This window comes from Notothenia coriiceps, unplaced genomic scaffold (assembly GCF_000735185.1).
Source record: "Notothenia coriiceps isolate Sejong01 unplaced genomic scaffold, NC01 NC01_scaffold00024416, whole genome shotgun sequence".
NCBI lineage: Eukaryota > Metazoa > Chordata > Actinopteri > Perciformes > Nototheniidae > Notothenia > Notothenia coriiceps.
In genome coordinates, this window is record NW_011357117.1 from 1 (window position 1) to 17268 (window position 17268).

Here is a 17268-nt window from a genome sequence, read left to right on the forward strand (position 1 = left end):
GCCATCGTGTATTCATTTGGACTAATGTGTCTTTCATCACCTTAAGACAGGAGTGTCAAACTCAAATACACAGTGGGCCAAAATAAAAATATCGGTGCTCATCGAGGGCCGGATTGGTTCAATGTTTATTGCAAAACGTATTGAAATGAACTTATTGCACATAGTAAACCTGGAACTAGGCGTGCGGTGCAGTGGGTTGAGCGTTGGTGTTGGGATCAGGGGGTCACAGGTTCAAACCCCACTGCAGTCAGCGTGTCCCTGAGACACTTCACCCCAAATTGCTCCTGTGGGGATGGCCCACAGTGTTGATTATGTAAGTTGGTTTGGATAAAAACATCTAACATGTTATGTAACTAACAAAGCTTAAATTATTGCCAATAAAAACAACATTAAACATTAAATAATCAGTTGCATTCATTTCTTATAGCTCTATCTGCAGCTTCTCCAGAATCATTTCTTATGATTACATTTTTCCACATGCCACAAACAGCTTCAAAAAAACTATTTCCCTCAAAGAAAAAAAGTGCAGAAGGAAACATCCATTGAAACTCAGTGTGTTTTTCTGTGATGCTAGTTCAAGCCAGATACTTGGCATCTCATCTTGGGTGCAAGTTCATCAATGTTTGGGGTCAGACTCTGAGCTGAGGAAACCCTCAGGATGGAGTGAAGGTGTGCGTGCAATATACCGGCGGGCCAGATCTAATAGTAATTAAAAATTATCCTGCGGGCCGAAATTAAATCCACCAAGGGTCTGATTTGGCCCCCGGGCCTTGAGTTTGACACATGTGCATTAGAGAAACACTTGCATGTAATATTGCAATACCTATATTCAAATGTCATGAGCAGTACATGCTTTATTCCAACATGCTTCTCTGTATGATTATTCTGTCGCTCTGTATTTGGCGTAAACCAAAATGACTAATGCTATTAATAGTCAGAATATGAACTAATTGTGGGTAGTTACATACTCCAGATGGTGTTCATTATGTCCAGTGGCATGCTGCGGCATCATTCAAAGAACAATTGGCCTCTGAAAGGTCTGGAATCCTCAAGATATTTTGATCTGCTGCTTCATTCTTTTTTCTATAAGAGTTGCATTCTCATAAAACAGGTACAGAGGCAATAGTAAGAGAGCCTCCGTATTATTTTGAAATCACTGTGCCCAGGCTATGTGCACCACACTGCAAGAAAGGACCAAAATGATGGGAAATAGGCAGTGGGGGTTGGGGGATAAGTAGCCGTTTCAATCTGCCTGGTTCTAATGTCTGCAATTCCTCTTTCTTAACCTTTTCCAGGTGTCATGGGCGAATATGAGCCCAAAATTGAGGTGCATTTCCCAACATCTGTTCTGGCTGCCAAAGGACTCACTGTCAGACTGGAGTGCTTCGCTCTGGGAAAGTAAGTATACAAGGCCACATTGCACAAATATAGGTAGTTGTTTATTACTGCAGCATCATACTAATCACCAGCAACAGTAAACCACAGCCCGCTCTGTTGCTGAGAGATCCTGTGCTTTCCCTCTTCTTTAAATTACATTATTCCATTACCTGAAAGGGAAGCAGGCATATCTTGTCTTCAGGCGGGATGTTAAGTGAGTGTAGACAAGTGCAGCATCGTAGCTCGGCTGTTAGATTGCATGTTAGTGCATGGAGGAGGGAAGGGGGACTGAATAGGGAATTCAGCCTTAGGGACCCATGTGTTCTTATAATTGAGAGCCCAAATGTATCTGTGTATCCTGGGTGCTTTCAGAGTCTTTCATGAAAGTAGAAAGCCAGGGTTACATCTTTGGAAAAGATGAAATTGGTAATAGTTGTCTGCCAGGAGGGAAAACACACACAGAGACTTCAATCCACTTACCACAGTTACTAAACTTAGCATTGCAGGCTCTATATTTAACAAACTGTCTCTTACTGTTCAAATTGAAATAAATATGTTTATTTTTGCTGAAGCAAGGTTGAAGTTGTGTGTCACATAACAAGACATATGTTTACTTGAGGAACAAAATCATGTGTCATCCCCACTTCATGTTATTTGTAATTATTAGTCAACATGAATTATTCATTGCTGACTCATATCTTAAGTGCAAACAGTCTCTAATCTACAGATGACTAAGGGCCTGATATTTGTTTTCTTTGATTTCAATCAAGCATACACATTATGGTAAGTCATTTCCTAAATATATAGAAACCGCATTATAATCTTGAACCGTTTTTGTTTTCCCTATCAAGCTCAGCAAGCGTTTTTTGGATGCTTTTTGAACAACCAAACAGAGCCGGTCCTTGCTCTGTACTTTCTTCAATGAAGGCAATGCTTTCAGTCAGACAGTGATAGCAGTCACTTACCCCTTCACAAAGAGATGAATGATTTATCAATGCACCTATTAAGAAACGCCGGGCTCTAAATAGCCCTGAAAATGAAGTTAAAATGGTTTTGTTCTCCTGTTGTTCAATATTTATGATGGCACCACTATCTAAGAAAGGGCAGAGGAGTTCTTTGTGTGTAAATGCAGAAGCTCCATGATATGATTGCCTGGCGTGATATTTACCAGTTACTGTACTTTGTAGGCCACAGTCAAGGGCATAGAGAACAATGGGACAAATAACAATGAAAGGGATAGCAGTAAAAAAATAGTCCAATGCTTTCGCTAGTCACTATGTAATGTTGTAGTCTCTAGTATTTTCTGCAAGACCTATTTTTATTCATGATTCTGTGGGTTTGTAAAAGTGGATTCTCTTTAATGATTTTTCTATAATTGCCAAGAACGGCGTTGCTTGTGTTTCAAATGACCTTATATATGTGAAAAGAGGCAGCATTAGCACTTTTTTAATAGACCGATCACATTTGTAATGTGTGTATTAGCTATTGAAAGCATGTGGTTAGCTGATGTGAAACAGCTAGCCAGCCATTTTAAGATGATGATATAATTCATATAGTTTTTCAAACAAAACAAATGCAATTCAAAACTTTGTTGTCTGACTTACAGGATACTCTGGAAAGTGCTGTGCTGTAAGCTGCATCGGTTTTATGGGAAATTGGAGTATGTAGTTCAAAAGGCATTTCACTTTTGATGTGCTACACATTCGCCCACTCAATTTCACTTAAAATATCATATGTGACATGTGGTGGGTGCTTTCATCCCAATTGCCCTAGAGTGGTGGATATACTTTTAGTTTCAGAAAGGGAATCAGACTCTTGAAACCCTTGCAGTTACATCCCTCTTTGAACTATACAGGGCCACGAAGACCACATTGTCAGCAGCAACAGAAAGAGCCTCTTAATGAAAATACATTTGATTCTCTTGTTAATGTCTTTGAAAGATCATACAAGTGCAAACCAAGGGTTTGGGGGACCAAAACCTTAAGATTTCAGAAAATTAACTAATTGGTGGAATAATATATCTTAATGATCTGAAGCAAACCAGTTCTCCATTAAAGTTTGGTATTGGATTTAATTTTCGACCTTTAAATAGACCAGTCCAGATGAGGGCGCAGCAATTGTGTGGAATTCTAATTAAGATGTAATCTACAGAGCCTGCCTATGGGCACTTTGTTGAATGGAAAACGATAACACCTTACATAAACTCCAGTGTGTAACACATTTTGCGAGTATGAAAAACCCAGTTTGTACACTTCTGATAAAACGGACATCAGCTTCGTAGTTGTGGAGTTACTGCCCACAGATTCATATGGAAGACATTGACAGGCAGAGTTTCTTTATCTGAGAGTGAGCTTATTCCCTCCTGCCTGCCCCCAGTCCTGTGGACACGTACAGGCGCTCATTATTCAGCCTCCAAAGAGAAATCCGACCACAGACTCAGGAAGATTCACCCTCATGTTCCAGCCCCTGGAGGTTTCTATAAATTTACTCTGTTCTCTGGCTCGTCCAAAGGTCTCCCGCACATTTCTCCATCAGTAATGTCGAAGGAAGGGCTCCAACTGCATGCCGTATTCATGAGCGCCCATTCAATCTTTTTTTGTCTATTGTTAGCATGTGCTTATGTTGTTCCTACAGCCCACAGCCATATTGGGATGAAAATGCCAAGTACTAACAAATGGACCCATGTAAAAAAAAAAGAAAACAGATATTTGATTTCACCTCAGGCCCCACATGTTGCCCCTCGTAACAAATCTGTATGGGACGATGTGTGCTGTTCATTCACCACCTACACAGCAAATGTATAGCTTTCTGTACTGCAGACGAGGAGATACTAGTATGTAGGATGTAACATATTTGTAAAGCCCCCAGAGGCTAATTGGTAATTTCTGATATTAGGCTATATAAATAGAACATGTTTTGATTTGGCCAGTGATGACAGCGACTTACTTTTCCTACATTATTCAAATAGATTAATTTATGACTAGAATTCATGTTACATAAGTTCCAACTCAAGTGACAATTCCGTATATTTTAGAGCTGTTACTCGTCGTCAAGCACTCTAACACACAAATATGAATAATTGATACATTTATTTAATCAACAGATCTCCTCAAATAATTATGCAATGTTTACCAGAGATGTGCTCATTATTTTTCTTAGAAATAAGTCATTCAGCATGAGTTCAACAATAACAAAATGACTTATTTACAAAAGAGATGTTAGCCGACAGAGACCGAAGTGACCAAATAGTGACTGACATGGGGCAGCCTTTTTATTTTTCAATAGGGCATCATATATTGTCATTACCAAGTGTATTAAATTACCACTTGCTTTACTTGTCAAACTTTGGATTAAGACATAGTAATTTAGTGATCACACTTTATCCCTAAATCCATGTGCAGAAATGTGAGGCCCTGATAACTGAAGAAATCCCTTTTAAAAGTGTAAGTGATGTCAGGTCACCTACATACATGCATTACAGTAATGAGCTGGCTATTAAAAAAAAACGAAATAAAATATAAAGTCTACAAAGAAATGTTGACACAAAACTCCTGCCTAATGTGAAAGAATGTGTGTGTGTGAAGTAACGCTGAGTATAATACAAAACACCCTCTGAATCCTTATTTCAGCGCACTGCAGCCAAGAGCTCTTCAATTTCCTTGTGAATTTAGAGCAGATAAAAAAGCTCTGGGATGTAACATTTCCATCTTGGCTAAATGATTGATGGGTTCAATGGAGGTTTGTATGGTGTCAAATTTCCATCTTTTAGACACCTGTCAAATCTAGTTGTCATACAAGAGCACTACCGATACAGAGCGCCAAGTCAGACGTTCTGTCTCCGCGCGGGCAAGTCATCTATCATACGGATCTATAGGGCAACCCATGAATAAACAGGAATGAATGACATTGCCTGAACACTAATCATAAAAACCTTGTTGGCAGTTAATGGCCTGATTTGAATCTTGTCCCTGTCCCTCTGAAACCCCGGGGTATAATGTGTGGGTCATTTGGTATAGTAAATATATCACAAGTGGTCCAAACGTTAGTGATTCACACTGAAATACTCATCATAACTTGTCAACACGTAATTACAAATGAAGGACTTATGCAAACTAGGTCATTAGTGTAGTATGTTACAGTTAGATGTTATTATAGTATAGTAATTTCATTATTGAATATCCGGATGGTTATTTTTTTCAAATAACCATAAAGATAAAATGTGACAATATCGACAACAATATCCAAAAGGCCACAGGCATGTCTTGAAATGACATTAGGTTAGCATTAAACTTGAGTTAAGTCTGTAATAGCTCACACAACCAATATAAGAAAAGGACTGAGGTGTACTTTGTTTTCCTTTATTTGTCCTTTGTTATATTCTCACATAGATGCAGACTAGAGATAATCTAAACATATAGGAAATTGCATTAAGATGAGGGTACATTAACTACTAGTTTAATTATTGTTTCAATGTCATTGAGAGATGAAGGATTCATCACGATGTTTATATTTATCTATTATAATACAATCATTGCAGTTCACATCCAACTGTGTGTAAATACTTCCTTTATGACTCTGTAGTGTTGACTTTATATTTCCACTCTTCTTTCCTCACAGTCCTGTGCCAACAATCACATGGAGGAAGATTAATGGCAACATCCCAAAAAAAGCCAGACTCCGGAAGTCCCAGGCTGTGCTGGAGATTCCCAACATTCAACTGGAGGACTCGGGAACCTACGAATGTAAAGCTGAGAATCCAAGAGGAGGCACTGCATTCAAAGGACATCTACAGGTCTACAGTGAGTTGTCTTTTGCTTTCCATCAGCCATCAGACATCTTACAAGAGCAAGTGTTGTTTTCTAGAATATTGGTCTGAATAGAAAATTCTAAAGTAGCAATTTGACATTAGCTGTGTTATTCAAGCTGCTGAGTTTTAAGATTCAATGTCTGGCAGATACTCCATTAACAAGTGTTCATCACTTCAACCAATGAGCTATTTATTTGAGTTTGGTTCGATATCTTTTCAAGCTGACGGCTGCTTTTTTTCTTGAAATGTTCAAAATGATCTGAACTACCTCTCTACAAGTTGTTTTAATAGAGTGTTGTTCTCTGTATTTTCTTCATTTATAATATGATCAAAATATATACAATTTTTCTCTAGTAGTTACATACATGCCTTTGGATATTGATTTCCAAAATGCATGTTTGTAATTATTTTGTAGCTACACATTATTTTTTTTGTTAACAGATTAGACTCATTTCTTTAAATTAAATGATACATTCACAATAAAATCATTAAAGATTTTGATTATAAATAATTCAGACCAAACAATCTTGACCAATCCACTTATATTGTATTTTCCTCATGTTAAAGTAGAAATTTAAATTATTAATATTACAAAGTATAAGCTTATCAATTAAAAACATTGAGTTTTGTACAATTATAAGATTTTAAATTCAGGAGAGAATTCCCTTAAAGAACAGTTTTTCGTTTTCTAACCACCTTACAATTTATAAAGTGTGCTGAGTTACTGCCTTTGCACACCATGGTAGATAATGGACTGCCTGAGCCTCGGTGGGACACACAGCCAAGGCCCTGCACTTCTTGGCTCCCTCCATTCTGTTGACATCACAAGGAGAATAGGGAGCTAATTTGTAGCAGCCTCACGCTGAATGTAATTTACACAGGTCCTCTGGAAGCTTCAACTCGCATTGTGATCAAGACCTTGACCATAACCATGCAATCAAACCACACAACACACATTCTACCAAAGGCGCCGTATGCAAAGAATAGCAAATAACGTGCTTGGCATGTTCCTGCAGGAGAAGCAGCTCAGTGGTGGGGTTTCCTCCTTTCTACACACACTGTAAACACACCACAATGCAATTTGTATCATTGGATACAGAAAGATGTTTGTATTAATATCTGGAAACATCGTTCACATTCACTCTTTATGAATTGGTTGTTTAGTTCTGGTTGCATGTGTTATTTTAATAATGTATACACACATTTATAAAACAATTTTTTTCGTATTACTGCTATTACATTACATTGCATTTAGCTGACGCTTTTTATCCAAAGAGATTCACTTCACAAAATACAACAATTGATGTCCCCGTATGCATTTGTAAGTGAAGTGCCTTATTTGAACGTGAAAACACGGAGCAAAAAGTATATGGTAAAGGAGATTAAGATAAGAGAGGAAAAAGACTTGGGATAGGGATTAACATTTCTTCCCCTACACAAGACCGCAAAAATGATCCTTCCCCGTGTAAAAGGTTCTTATAAACTTCATATTTGTGTAAATGTACTGGAATGGAAGAATGTGCAAACATATGCAGCATAGGCCCCAGTAGACAGAAAGAGACTACAAGATGAAAAGAAAGTACAAACAGCCTATACAGCACGCTGCTCAGATCTTGAATTGCGACAGAGTCCTTGCAGAATGTGAAGTGGAGGGAAAAAAAGGAAAAGAAAAGAAGGTTAAGGGTTCCCCGGGAAACACAGTTGCTGAGTTTGTCTATGGCATGGATCAGCCATTCAGAGGGAGAAGAAAAAAGAACAAGCTCACGTGTCTGACAAACGTTGCCCTGGATCTTTTCTTTCTTTCTTTCTTTAATAAATGCCCATAAGGCTGTACTGGAGTGTCCAATGTGTATGGTCTTTGAAAAATATCCTATAAATACAAAAACTCATGTATTTTTTTAGCTTAAGTTAGAACGCCTCAATTTATTTCCCATAACAGCCTGCCCCACCTCCCTTAAGTCATTACCAATAAAAAGCTGTTCAATCCCATGAAAAAAGCATAATAGCAACATAAAAAAACAGAGACAAGGGGAAAAGTGGAAAATATAATATGTCAAAACTAAAATCGTATCTTAATCGACGGGCAATATATAAATAAATTAACAACAAGACAACTTCTAATGTCTCTAATAACTACAGTGACAATAAGTACCATACATAGTCAGTTAAACATTAGATACAGTTCAACAATAATAGCAGTATCATAGAGAGAGTGTATACAGCTACAAAAATACAAATGAACAAACAATTCCTCATTAATGATCATTATACTCAAATATTTGGTAGCAAAACATATCCAATTTGGAGAGGGGCTTTTATTCTCTGCTAACAGGTATTTCTTTAAACTATTTTAGTACATTTTAAATGTGCGGTAGCAAAACATCCCATATTTTAAATAATCTGAACATGACAGTATGTAGCTTGTATCTGTTTTTGCTACAGGAAGTGAAAAACATCCTCATGATGTATGCCTTTTCTGGGAATGTTCTATACAAATATGGAAGAAAATAAGAAAATGTGATCAAATATATTGCATGTGTTGCTCCTCAAAAGCGTGCTTGTTGTTTTTACTGCCGTATAAAGTATACTTAACACCAGCCCTTTAGTTCTCCACACCACTTAACACATTTCGGCACCTTTATTTGATGTCTGGCTGTGAGCCAGCACCTCATTAGAAAAGGTTGGGCATTTTCACTCAGTTCTTCAAGGTCTAAATCCAGAACAGAGGACATGAAACGAAGATGCCTTATTACTATAAGGCAAATCTGTTATATGCAGTGCAAAAGTACAGAAGAAATCAAAGTTATTTTGCCTTGAGAGGATTCAAGGATTTTTTTATTAAGAACAACTAAAACAAATATGCAATATGAAAAGGCATAAGGTAAAACCGAGGCTTAAACAAACTATGGCTTCTTTTAGGACTTTGCTACTAAAGGATTACAACTGCAATACATTTATACTTTCATGGATGGATTATTTACCAGGCCTGACAGACGCAGAGCCATTGGCCTTCGCTTGGAAAATGTCCATGAAAGAGATACCTACCAACAAAAAAGAGATTCATAATAAACACAAAGAAACATACATATTTAAAAATGCACTCAAAACAACTATGGAGACATAAAAAAAACTACAAAGAGAGACAAACCCACCACAGACACTCAAAACAACTAAATAGAAACATAAAACAACTACAAAGACACACAAAATGACTACAAACAGACAAACAATAACCTCAAAGGTACACATTATTTATAATGATTACAATAGGGTTAAATACTTTTCTTTTTGCCGCTGCTTTCAATTGAATCCAAACAATTCATTTCTAAAATTGCTCTGTAATTATTTTTATTTTTTTATAACTGGATTACACTGTATTAGCGTTTTCTTTTTTGTAACGCTTTTAATGATTTTTTTGAAATGTTTCTGAATGCCATTTTATAACTGGATTTGCCTGCACTGGATCTTAATGCTCTTAATGGTTTTCATTTTTTGTAAAGCACTTGGAATGGCCTTTTGTTAAAATGTTCTATATGCATGAACTTGCCTTGCCAAAGAGAGGGGGAAAAATGAACAAAACAAATAGCACAAACACTACATTGAGACTCACATTTACCACAAAGGAACACATGATTTCCTCAAGGCTCACATACTGTAATTACCAGAAAGATACAAAAGACACTTGAAAAGAGACGAAAAAAAATACTAAGAGACACACAGATCACCCCAAAAAGACTTAAAGGTCCCATGTCATGCTTTTCTGGTTATTACCCGTCCCCTTGTGTGTTATGAAGGTTTTTCGGTCTGCAGAGTCACAAACCCTCAAAGTACACCCTGTAGCGAGTAAAACTCTAAAACAGAAAAGACCTGTCTATGCTACCCCAGAGCGCCTCGTTGGAGATTTCTCTTTTTCCATTTGTTTCTTTGTGGAACCGCATGACGTGATTCGGTTCCCGGAACCAAAATGGACCAATCCGCGGAGCTCCTCACACACCAGGACATTTAGCGTACATTTTCAACTAACAGGGAGTCCCATTGACTTGCATAGAGCTCCCTGGTTGGTAATAGACGAGTTGGGATTGCGGAGAAATGCTCTCCGCGATCCATTCTCACAGCGTTTATACTGTAAACGTTTTTCTTAATCAATGTCAAGCCACACTTATTGTTTTTACTTCGGCTGTGAGTGTTTGTGTGTGCCCAGGATGAGTTTCGCTTGTTCTCACTGTATCGCCGACCCGGAAACCACACCAGTAAGCCAGATCATTGAGCCGCGAGCCTCGCAACGTCCCGAACAATCAGACCACACTGGGCTCACAGGGAGGAGGGGGGCCGGAGCCCCAACAAGCCGTTTAGGACAGAGAGTGAATACACATACTATACAGAGATGCTGTATGAGAAACCAATGTGAGTTTGGAAAATTGCACAATGTAAATCTACTTTAGAATACCTCAACAATGGAATTATGATCAGTAGAAATGGCCATGACATGGGACCTTTAAAGAAGACACAAACAAACAACGCAAAAGAGGCTCAGTAGCAGGGACGGACTGGCCATCGGGACGTTTGAGACGAATCCCGATGGGCCGGTTCTGAAGTGGGCCGGTCGGACGATGTGGGTCGTTCAGATAAGTCACCCCCCCCCGTCGATAATTTACTAGCGGTATTTACTCACTATAGCACCCCCCCCAGTTGTTGTCCAAGTCCGCCCCTGCTCAGTAGAGGATAATATGCAGTGAGCCGGTGGGGGTCCTGATCACTCTCACAGTGTTCCTTTTCACTACAATGACATTCATATTATCTGGCATTTTACATGGCTACTCACTGAAAAGATCAATCATTTGACACAAGATCTTGATTTAAACATGTTATTTATTTAAAAAGAATGTCTTAGCTTCCACAGAAAAATGTTTACGTTTTAATGCAAAGTAACAACAAAGTGTGTGGAACTGCTGCAATAGCATTGTTGTATCTTAAACATTTTTCATTGACCAGTCTTTACACTCTGCCAGAGCCCATACTGTGTTCCCTCGAGTGTTTACTTCCTGTCTGTCTTCTTCTACTGATTTCTCTATCACCCAACCTCCTTCCTTCTCTCGCGCAGTTTTCTTATCCTTGTTCTATTTTTCTTTTCTTTAATGCCAATAGTTCAGCTGTCATGAATTTAATGTTTCATGCTCTTCAAAGATATAAACAATGGTTATTCAAAAAATGTCTGCTCATAATCCCTCGATCAAAGTATTCTTAGCAACGTTCTGCTGTCCATAGTAGCGGTTTAACGTAAAAAAAAAAGATCATAATCATCATAATCTAACATTCAACAAAGCAACTTTATACTAATTACAATAAATACCTATAAAGTCTGCATGTTTTACTCCTTTTGTAGGAGAGTTGGTGGGGCCTTTCATATTGTGGCGACTGTCTCAAACACGACCTCTTGGCAGTGTATTTGTGGCCGTTTTTCTCCTCCAAGTCCAGGTGTCTTGGGTGTGTTTCAAGGATATATTACTTATTCTAAATCTTCTTCTTTTTTTCTATCTGTAAGCCCTCCCTCAGTGGGTCAGAATGATTAATGATACCCAGATGGATAGTGGAGAGAAGCTCCAATGGGAGTGCAAGGCCATGGGGAGGCCCCGGCCCACATATCACTGGCTGCGGAATGGTTTGCCCTTGACATCCCAGGTACGTTCCCTAATACACACTACCCTCTCCTTTTGTTGATTGTACCAGATGGAACTACCTGCCCACTATATGTAGCATTATCACTTTAAGTCTATATTTAGATATGCTTTTTTATTGTTACAGGGTCGTATGGAAATAGTGAATGGCGAACTGACCATTCACAGAGTGCAGCAGACGGACTCGGGAATGTACCAGTGTGTTGCGGGAAATAAATACGGGTCCATCAACTCTAATGCTGAACTCAAGATTTTAGGTAATTTCACATTCTGTTTATTCTTTATATCCGTCCAAAAAGGACATTTAAATCATATTTTGTGGTATTGTTATGATGCCAAGGACATGGACATTCTTGATACTCTCCAATGATAAGAACTGCAGACTGAGTATTGGCATCTGAATAAGGTGCCGGATGATAGGTAAGGGAGATTGAAATGCAAGTGTGGAACGCTGAACTGGGAGATGTGCTGATTGCCAATCAATGGTCCCTGATTTAACCCAGACAGGGGACGGCATGAATAAAAGAAGGACTCTCATGGTTATATTCAATGAGGTGCCTGCACGTATCAAGTTGAGGAGAGTCTGGAACAGTTCTTGGTTATATCTGGGGCGAACGAAAAGCAATGACTTGTAGATATAGATTTATACTAATGGGAGCAAACACTCGAGGAGAGACATCAATGGATTCTTTGATGGAGTTTAATTAGAGTCCATTAGAGTCTTATCTCCACTTTATCGTTTGTCATCAAAGCACAGCCTCCATCACAATTACTTAGAAAAAACAAACCTCTACTTTAGGCATGACTTTTAATAGGTAGTTATTAGCCAGTGTTTGCTATTTGATCTCTACTTTCATCTGTTTTATAACTGTTAGTGTGATGGACACTAAGTAATGTTTTAGGGTTTGTTGATTGTTATGTGTAAAATTGCCGAGGGACTGCAGATGGGAAAGCTTAAAGCTAAAGTCTGGAGATTCATGTATTTTATTCGTTCAACAAAGAAATACAAAGAAAATAATATATAGGTGCTGGGCAAAGATCAACCTTTTGAATCACAATTAATCGCATGACTTTCTGCGATTAATCGCATTGTTATGCGCAACATTCTATAATTAATTCAAAAGTAGTGTATGCCGCACTTTTATTTTAAGTACTGCTATTGTGTGCAATAGTGCAATATAATTTGGTTTGCAAACACTTTGAACAAATAGGTGCTTTTAACAGCAGTATTCCCTTTACACAGTAGCAATTAAACAATGTCTTGTAAATCTCAACTAAAACATGAAGTAATGTATCACATCAAATATAAAACCAAAGCTATTTTCCACTGCCAAGGCATTAACGTGTTATGTTGTTTGTTATAAAACAAGTTACCCTCAGAGTCCAGTGATAGGACAATTCTACTTTGCATTGGTTACAAATAACTTTGGTTCTATCATCTCTGGAAGATATCTAAATTGTCCATGTAAGAGTTTGGTTCCTTTCTCAATTTTTATGGCCAGCAATCTTAGGCCCACCCAAAATGCTCTCATTGGTTGAGACGTGTGATGACGCCCACCCTAAGCCAATACTGATCAACATTTTCACCCTGTGACCCATGGTTTGTCTGTATGTGTATTCATAGCCAGTGAGCAGCAGACTTTCAAAATAATAATAAAAAAAACTGTTAATGCGCAATAAAATAATTGTAACCGTTAATTAATACGTTAATATGCGAAAATAATTTTGCCCATCCCTAATATATATATATATATACAGTATACTGTATATATATATTTTTTTAAACAGCAGAACAGGAGTCACATGTATTTGAAAATGTTTGGGCACCAAAAGCCAAGGGAACTGTGCTCTTTAGACGCACATGTATGGCTCCAGGCTGAAAACATAACCGACTGTCCAATGTTCTGTGCTGATGCACTATTTTCTCCCTGTCATCTTCTATACCGGGATACGTCTGGTGACACCCATTCCCCTTTCATATTTCCCAGAGGGACAGTTTGATTTACTGTCTGTGTGGCATGCCCTTTTTTGAAGGGGAATCTTTGGCATTTTGAAAATCTTATTGCAAATGGATGTTTTTTGTTGTGGGAAAAATCTATACATTGTTTGTCTCTGAAAACATTAGATTAGATTCATTTTGAAACAGCCACTTTTAAGTCTTCTCGGTGTGATCTACACAAGTGAGAAGTTTGGATTTGTATTAAGTTGTATTTGACCTGACGAGGAAGTGCTTTTGCCTTCCTTTGAGTCACTGTCACAATGATGGTATTTGGTAGCTGGTGATGAATGTTTTCATAACTATGCCCCCCAGGCATGTCTTCCAAGTGACCTGTGCTCTGCGGAGATGTCCACAAGCAAACACTATCAGGACAGATTAAATGGCTAATACCAGCCTGCAGATGAGCGATCACTGGAGGCCAGACGGGGGCAGCGGCTGCCCTCATGCCTGTGATCGTGTCCCAGATCCAGCTCTTCTGGGAGGGTGGCGGGTGAAGCAATAAGGGCACTGCTGCCACCAGCTGCAGGCCTGCTCTTATTTTGATTAAAACAAATACTCACAGCAACTGCTCTGTTTTCTGCTGCTCTCCGTGTCTAGAGGGACCTCTGCCACTCAGGCAACTACTCAGCCTCAAAGACACAAATGTTTCAGGGAGCAGGGTCAGCCTGTAGCTACACATGGGATTGAATTGTCATTGCAAATAATGTCACCTTTAAAACATCATTCGGGATTAGAATAATCACAGTTGACAAAGCCTCGCAGCCTGTGAATGGCCTTGATGTGTAATACAGCTGTATACCACTACCACATCGACTTAAGTGCCTGAAGCCTTATTTAGACCATTAGTGCCTAATTTATTCTCCCGAGCTTGCTGTGAATGTTAAAATAAATAAATAAATATGTATTTATTATTCACTCAAGTGGCCTGGTTAAATATGGGTTAAAAACATAAAGCAGTACAAATCATCACAGCATGTCATCATTAACATTATGACAGCTTTTTAGTAATTAGGCGGCACAATAGATTTGTAATGGGTACTGAATTAGCACAGAGATAAGACCAAGTATACCACATTATACAGTATATTGAAAGCATGTTTAGCTATTGTTTGTATAAAAGCATGCTTTGTAATTATTCACATTGAAAATTGGGTTATTACTTTAAAAAAATTAGCATTTTGATCATGCAGCCATATGAGTCATGATGTGTCAGTTAAAACCCTCTAGCATTTTTGAAGTAATTACTTTGAAATGCCACAGTTGAAGAGGTGCGACAAGTATGTTGAAACGTATATTACATTTTAGCAGCCTCGCAATTAATTAAAACTATATTTAAGACAAACTCACAGAAACTGAAGTTATTCAGGTTGTGTTCAGGTGTTACTTGCCATTGTTGGTTTTCCGTTGAGCTGAAAACAGCTTCTCACATTTCTACAAAGCAGCTTATCTTAGTATTTAATTTTTTTAAATAACAAATAATATAAAAATACATAATTTATACAGCGCATGTACTGGTTGTCAACAACACTATCTAAAGATAGATTTAAAACAAATACATATATGATATTACATATCTTACAAAGAAATTAATATATACATAATTCCTATCATCATACTGTATCTTAACTTATTAAAACATTTAATTAACCATGCTTGTTATGACAAGAGCTAAACTTGGAAATAATACATCTCATAAATAGTATAGAAGTGTGTGGGCTGATATGACTTTATTATTTTCTATGTCTCTCTTTAAATGTAAACAACACATTTTTTGTGTCTTTCACAGCATCGGCTCCTGTCTTTGTCCATAATCCTGTGCGGGTCATTGCTACACTTGGAAAAGATATATTGCTAGAATGTAAACCCAAAGCCTCGCCCAAACCACGGATAACATGGAAGAGAGGAGACCGGAGGATACAGCAAAGCAGAAGGTACAGCAACTCTTAAGAAGCATTGTGTGACACTGTAGTAGCTCTGTGTGTGAGTGTGTGTTAGTTATAATTATTTTGTATATGATCTAATAGAAATGCATTGTGCTATTGATCCATGTAGGAACAATTCTCCATTTAAACAGCAAAGCTGGCAGGGGATACCAAGGGTTTCTGCAAGTCCTTGAAAATTAAATCAAATTGTCTGAAATTGAAGCCTAAAACGGTCTAAAATGTTCTCTCAAAAAAACAATCCTCCACCGTTGTTAACTTTAAATAATAAAGAGAGGGTTGTCAGAATACATTTTTTGCTCGGCCGGAGAACTGACCCACAATGCATGATTTCCCACCATGAATAAAGGTTCTGCACCCTGCTCATAATTTACTCCAACACATCCATGAAGCGTTTCATAATCTCCATGGTGACTGCTTTGTGCTTTAGAAATTAGATTTAGCCAGATTGAAACTTAGATTGCTACATGTCAATAAATGTTTGAACTTCATACTGCACCGTAACTGTTAGGCTTAGTTTCATTAGGTGGCAACTCATTTTTCTTTATGCCTCTGCCAGTATGAATGGTTAAATATAGTAATATAATATAAACAAGTTCATTATATGATCTTGAAAAGGTCTTAACATGAACTTGAAACCTGCAGAAACCCTAGAGCCAGTGTTCTGTTTACCTCAGCACAGAGTCCACAGACGTATGACCTCAAACCAAACCATAGCTCAACCTTAATTTACAGCTCAAAATGTTAAAAACAAAACATACTGAGTTCATGGTAACATACTGCATATTAAAACATAGTGTTGTTTTTATTAAAGCAACATGTATAGCTCCGACAGATCAATATTAATGCCAATTAATATTGCCCTCTGTATTGGCAATGTTTTGTGATCTTAAAAAATGCAATAAAAACTAGAAAATGTCCCTCCATGTAATATCTCTATAGTAATGATCTGCTTAATGCTTTTTATGGGCATTCAAAATAGCAATATTCTATGTGAAGACACCCTAGAAATTAAATTCACCGGGATAGGCTGCGTCATAACCAGAGCTCTGTTTTAAATAGTTTACTTTTTTTTTATTCCTCTGCACAGTTTAGAGAAAAGAACGTTATATGAGAAAGTTAATTGCCCTGTAAAATATGTATGAAGTCATGAAAAGTTTGTCCCTCCCAAAAAATTGTTTTTCATCATAGTTCCACTGCGTAACTTCAAGTGTTATCATTATGGCTCTCGCCCCTCAGGAATTGCATACATGTCTTGTTGTAACACATCACAGTTTCATTACTGTAACCAAAATGAAGTGTCACTGCTAGAATAAAACACCTTAGGTACAGGAAAGCTCTGGAGACACATCCATAGCCCCCCCTCCTTCTCATGGATGCTGACAATTTAGACCGTACAATTGCATTTGGAATCCACACGCAGTTTGATGCATCATCTTTTATGAGAAACATCTCTCCGTCGCTCCTAGA

The 17268-nt window shown here is 37.9% G+C and overlaps 1 protein-coding gene across 1 annotated transcript in view; it reads left to right on the forward strand.

The window, feature by feature from the left end:
* Window positions 1-1300: 1300 nt before the first annotated feature.
* LOC104955006 (contactin-5) overlaps window positions 1301-17268 on the forward strand; it is a gene marked incomplete at its 3' end in the record, with an annotated part of 28037 nt that continues 12069 nt past the window's right edge. Inside the window, exons 1-5 of the mRNA XM_010782230.1 lie at window positions 1301-1398; window positions 5995-6176; window positions 11727-11863; window positions 11987-12116; window positions 15645-15789. Of these exons, the coding sequence (XP_010780532.1) occupies window positions 1301-1398; window positions 5995-6176; window positions 11727-11863; window positions 11987-12116; window positions 15645-15789 (692 nt within the window). The remainder of the gene's footprint in view (window positions 1399-5994; window positions 6177-11726; window positions 11864-11986; window positions 12117-15644; window positions 15790-17268) is intronic.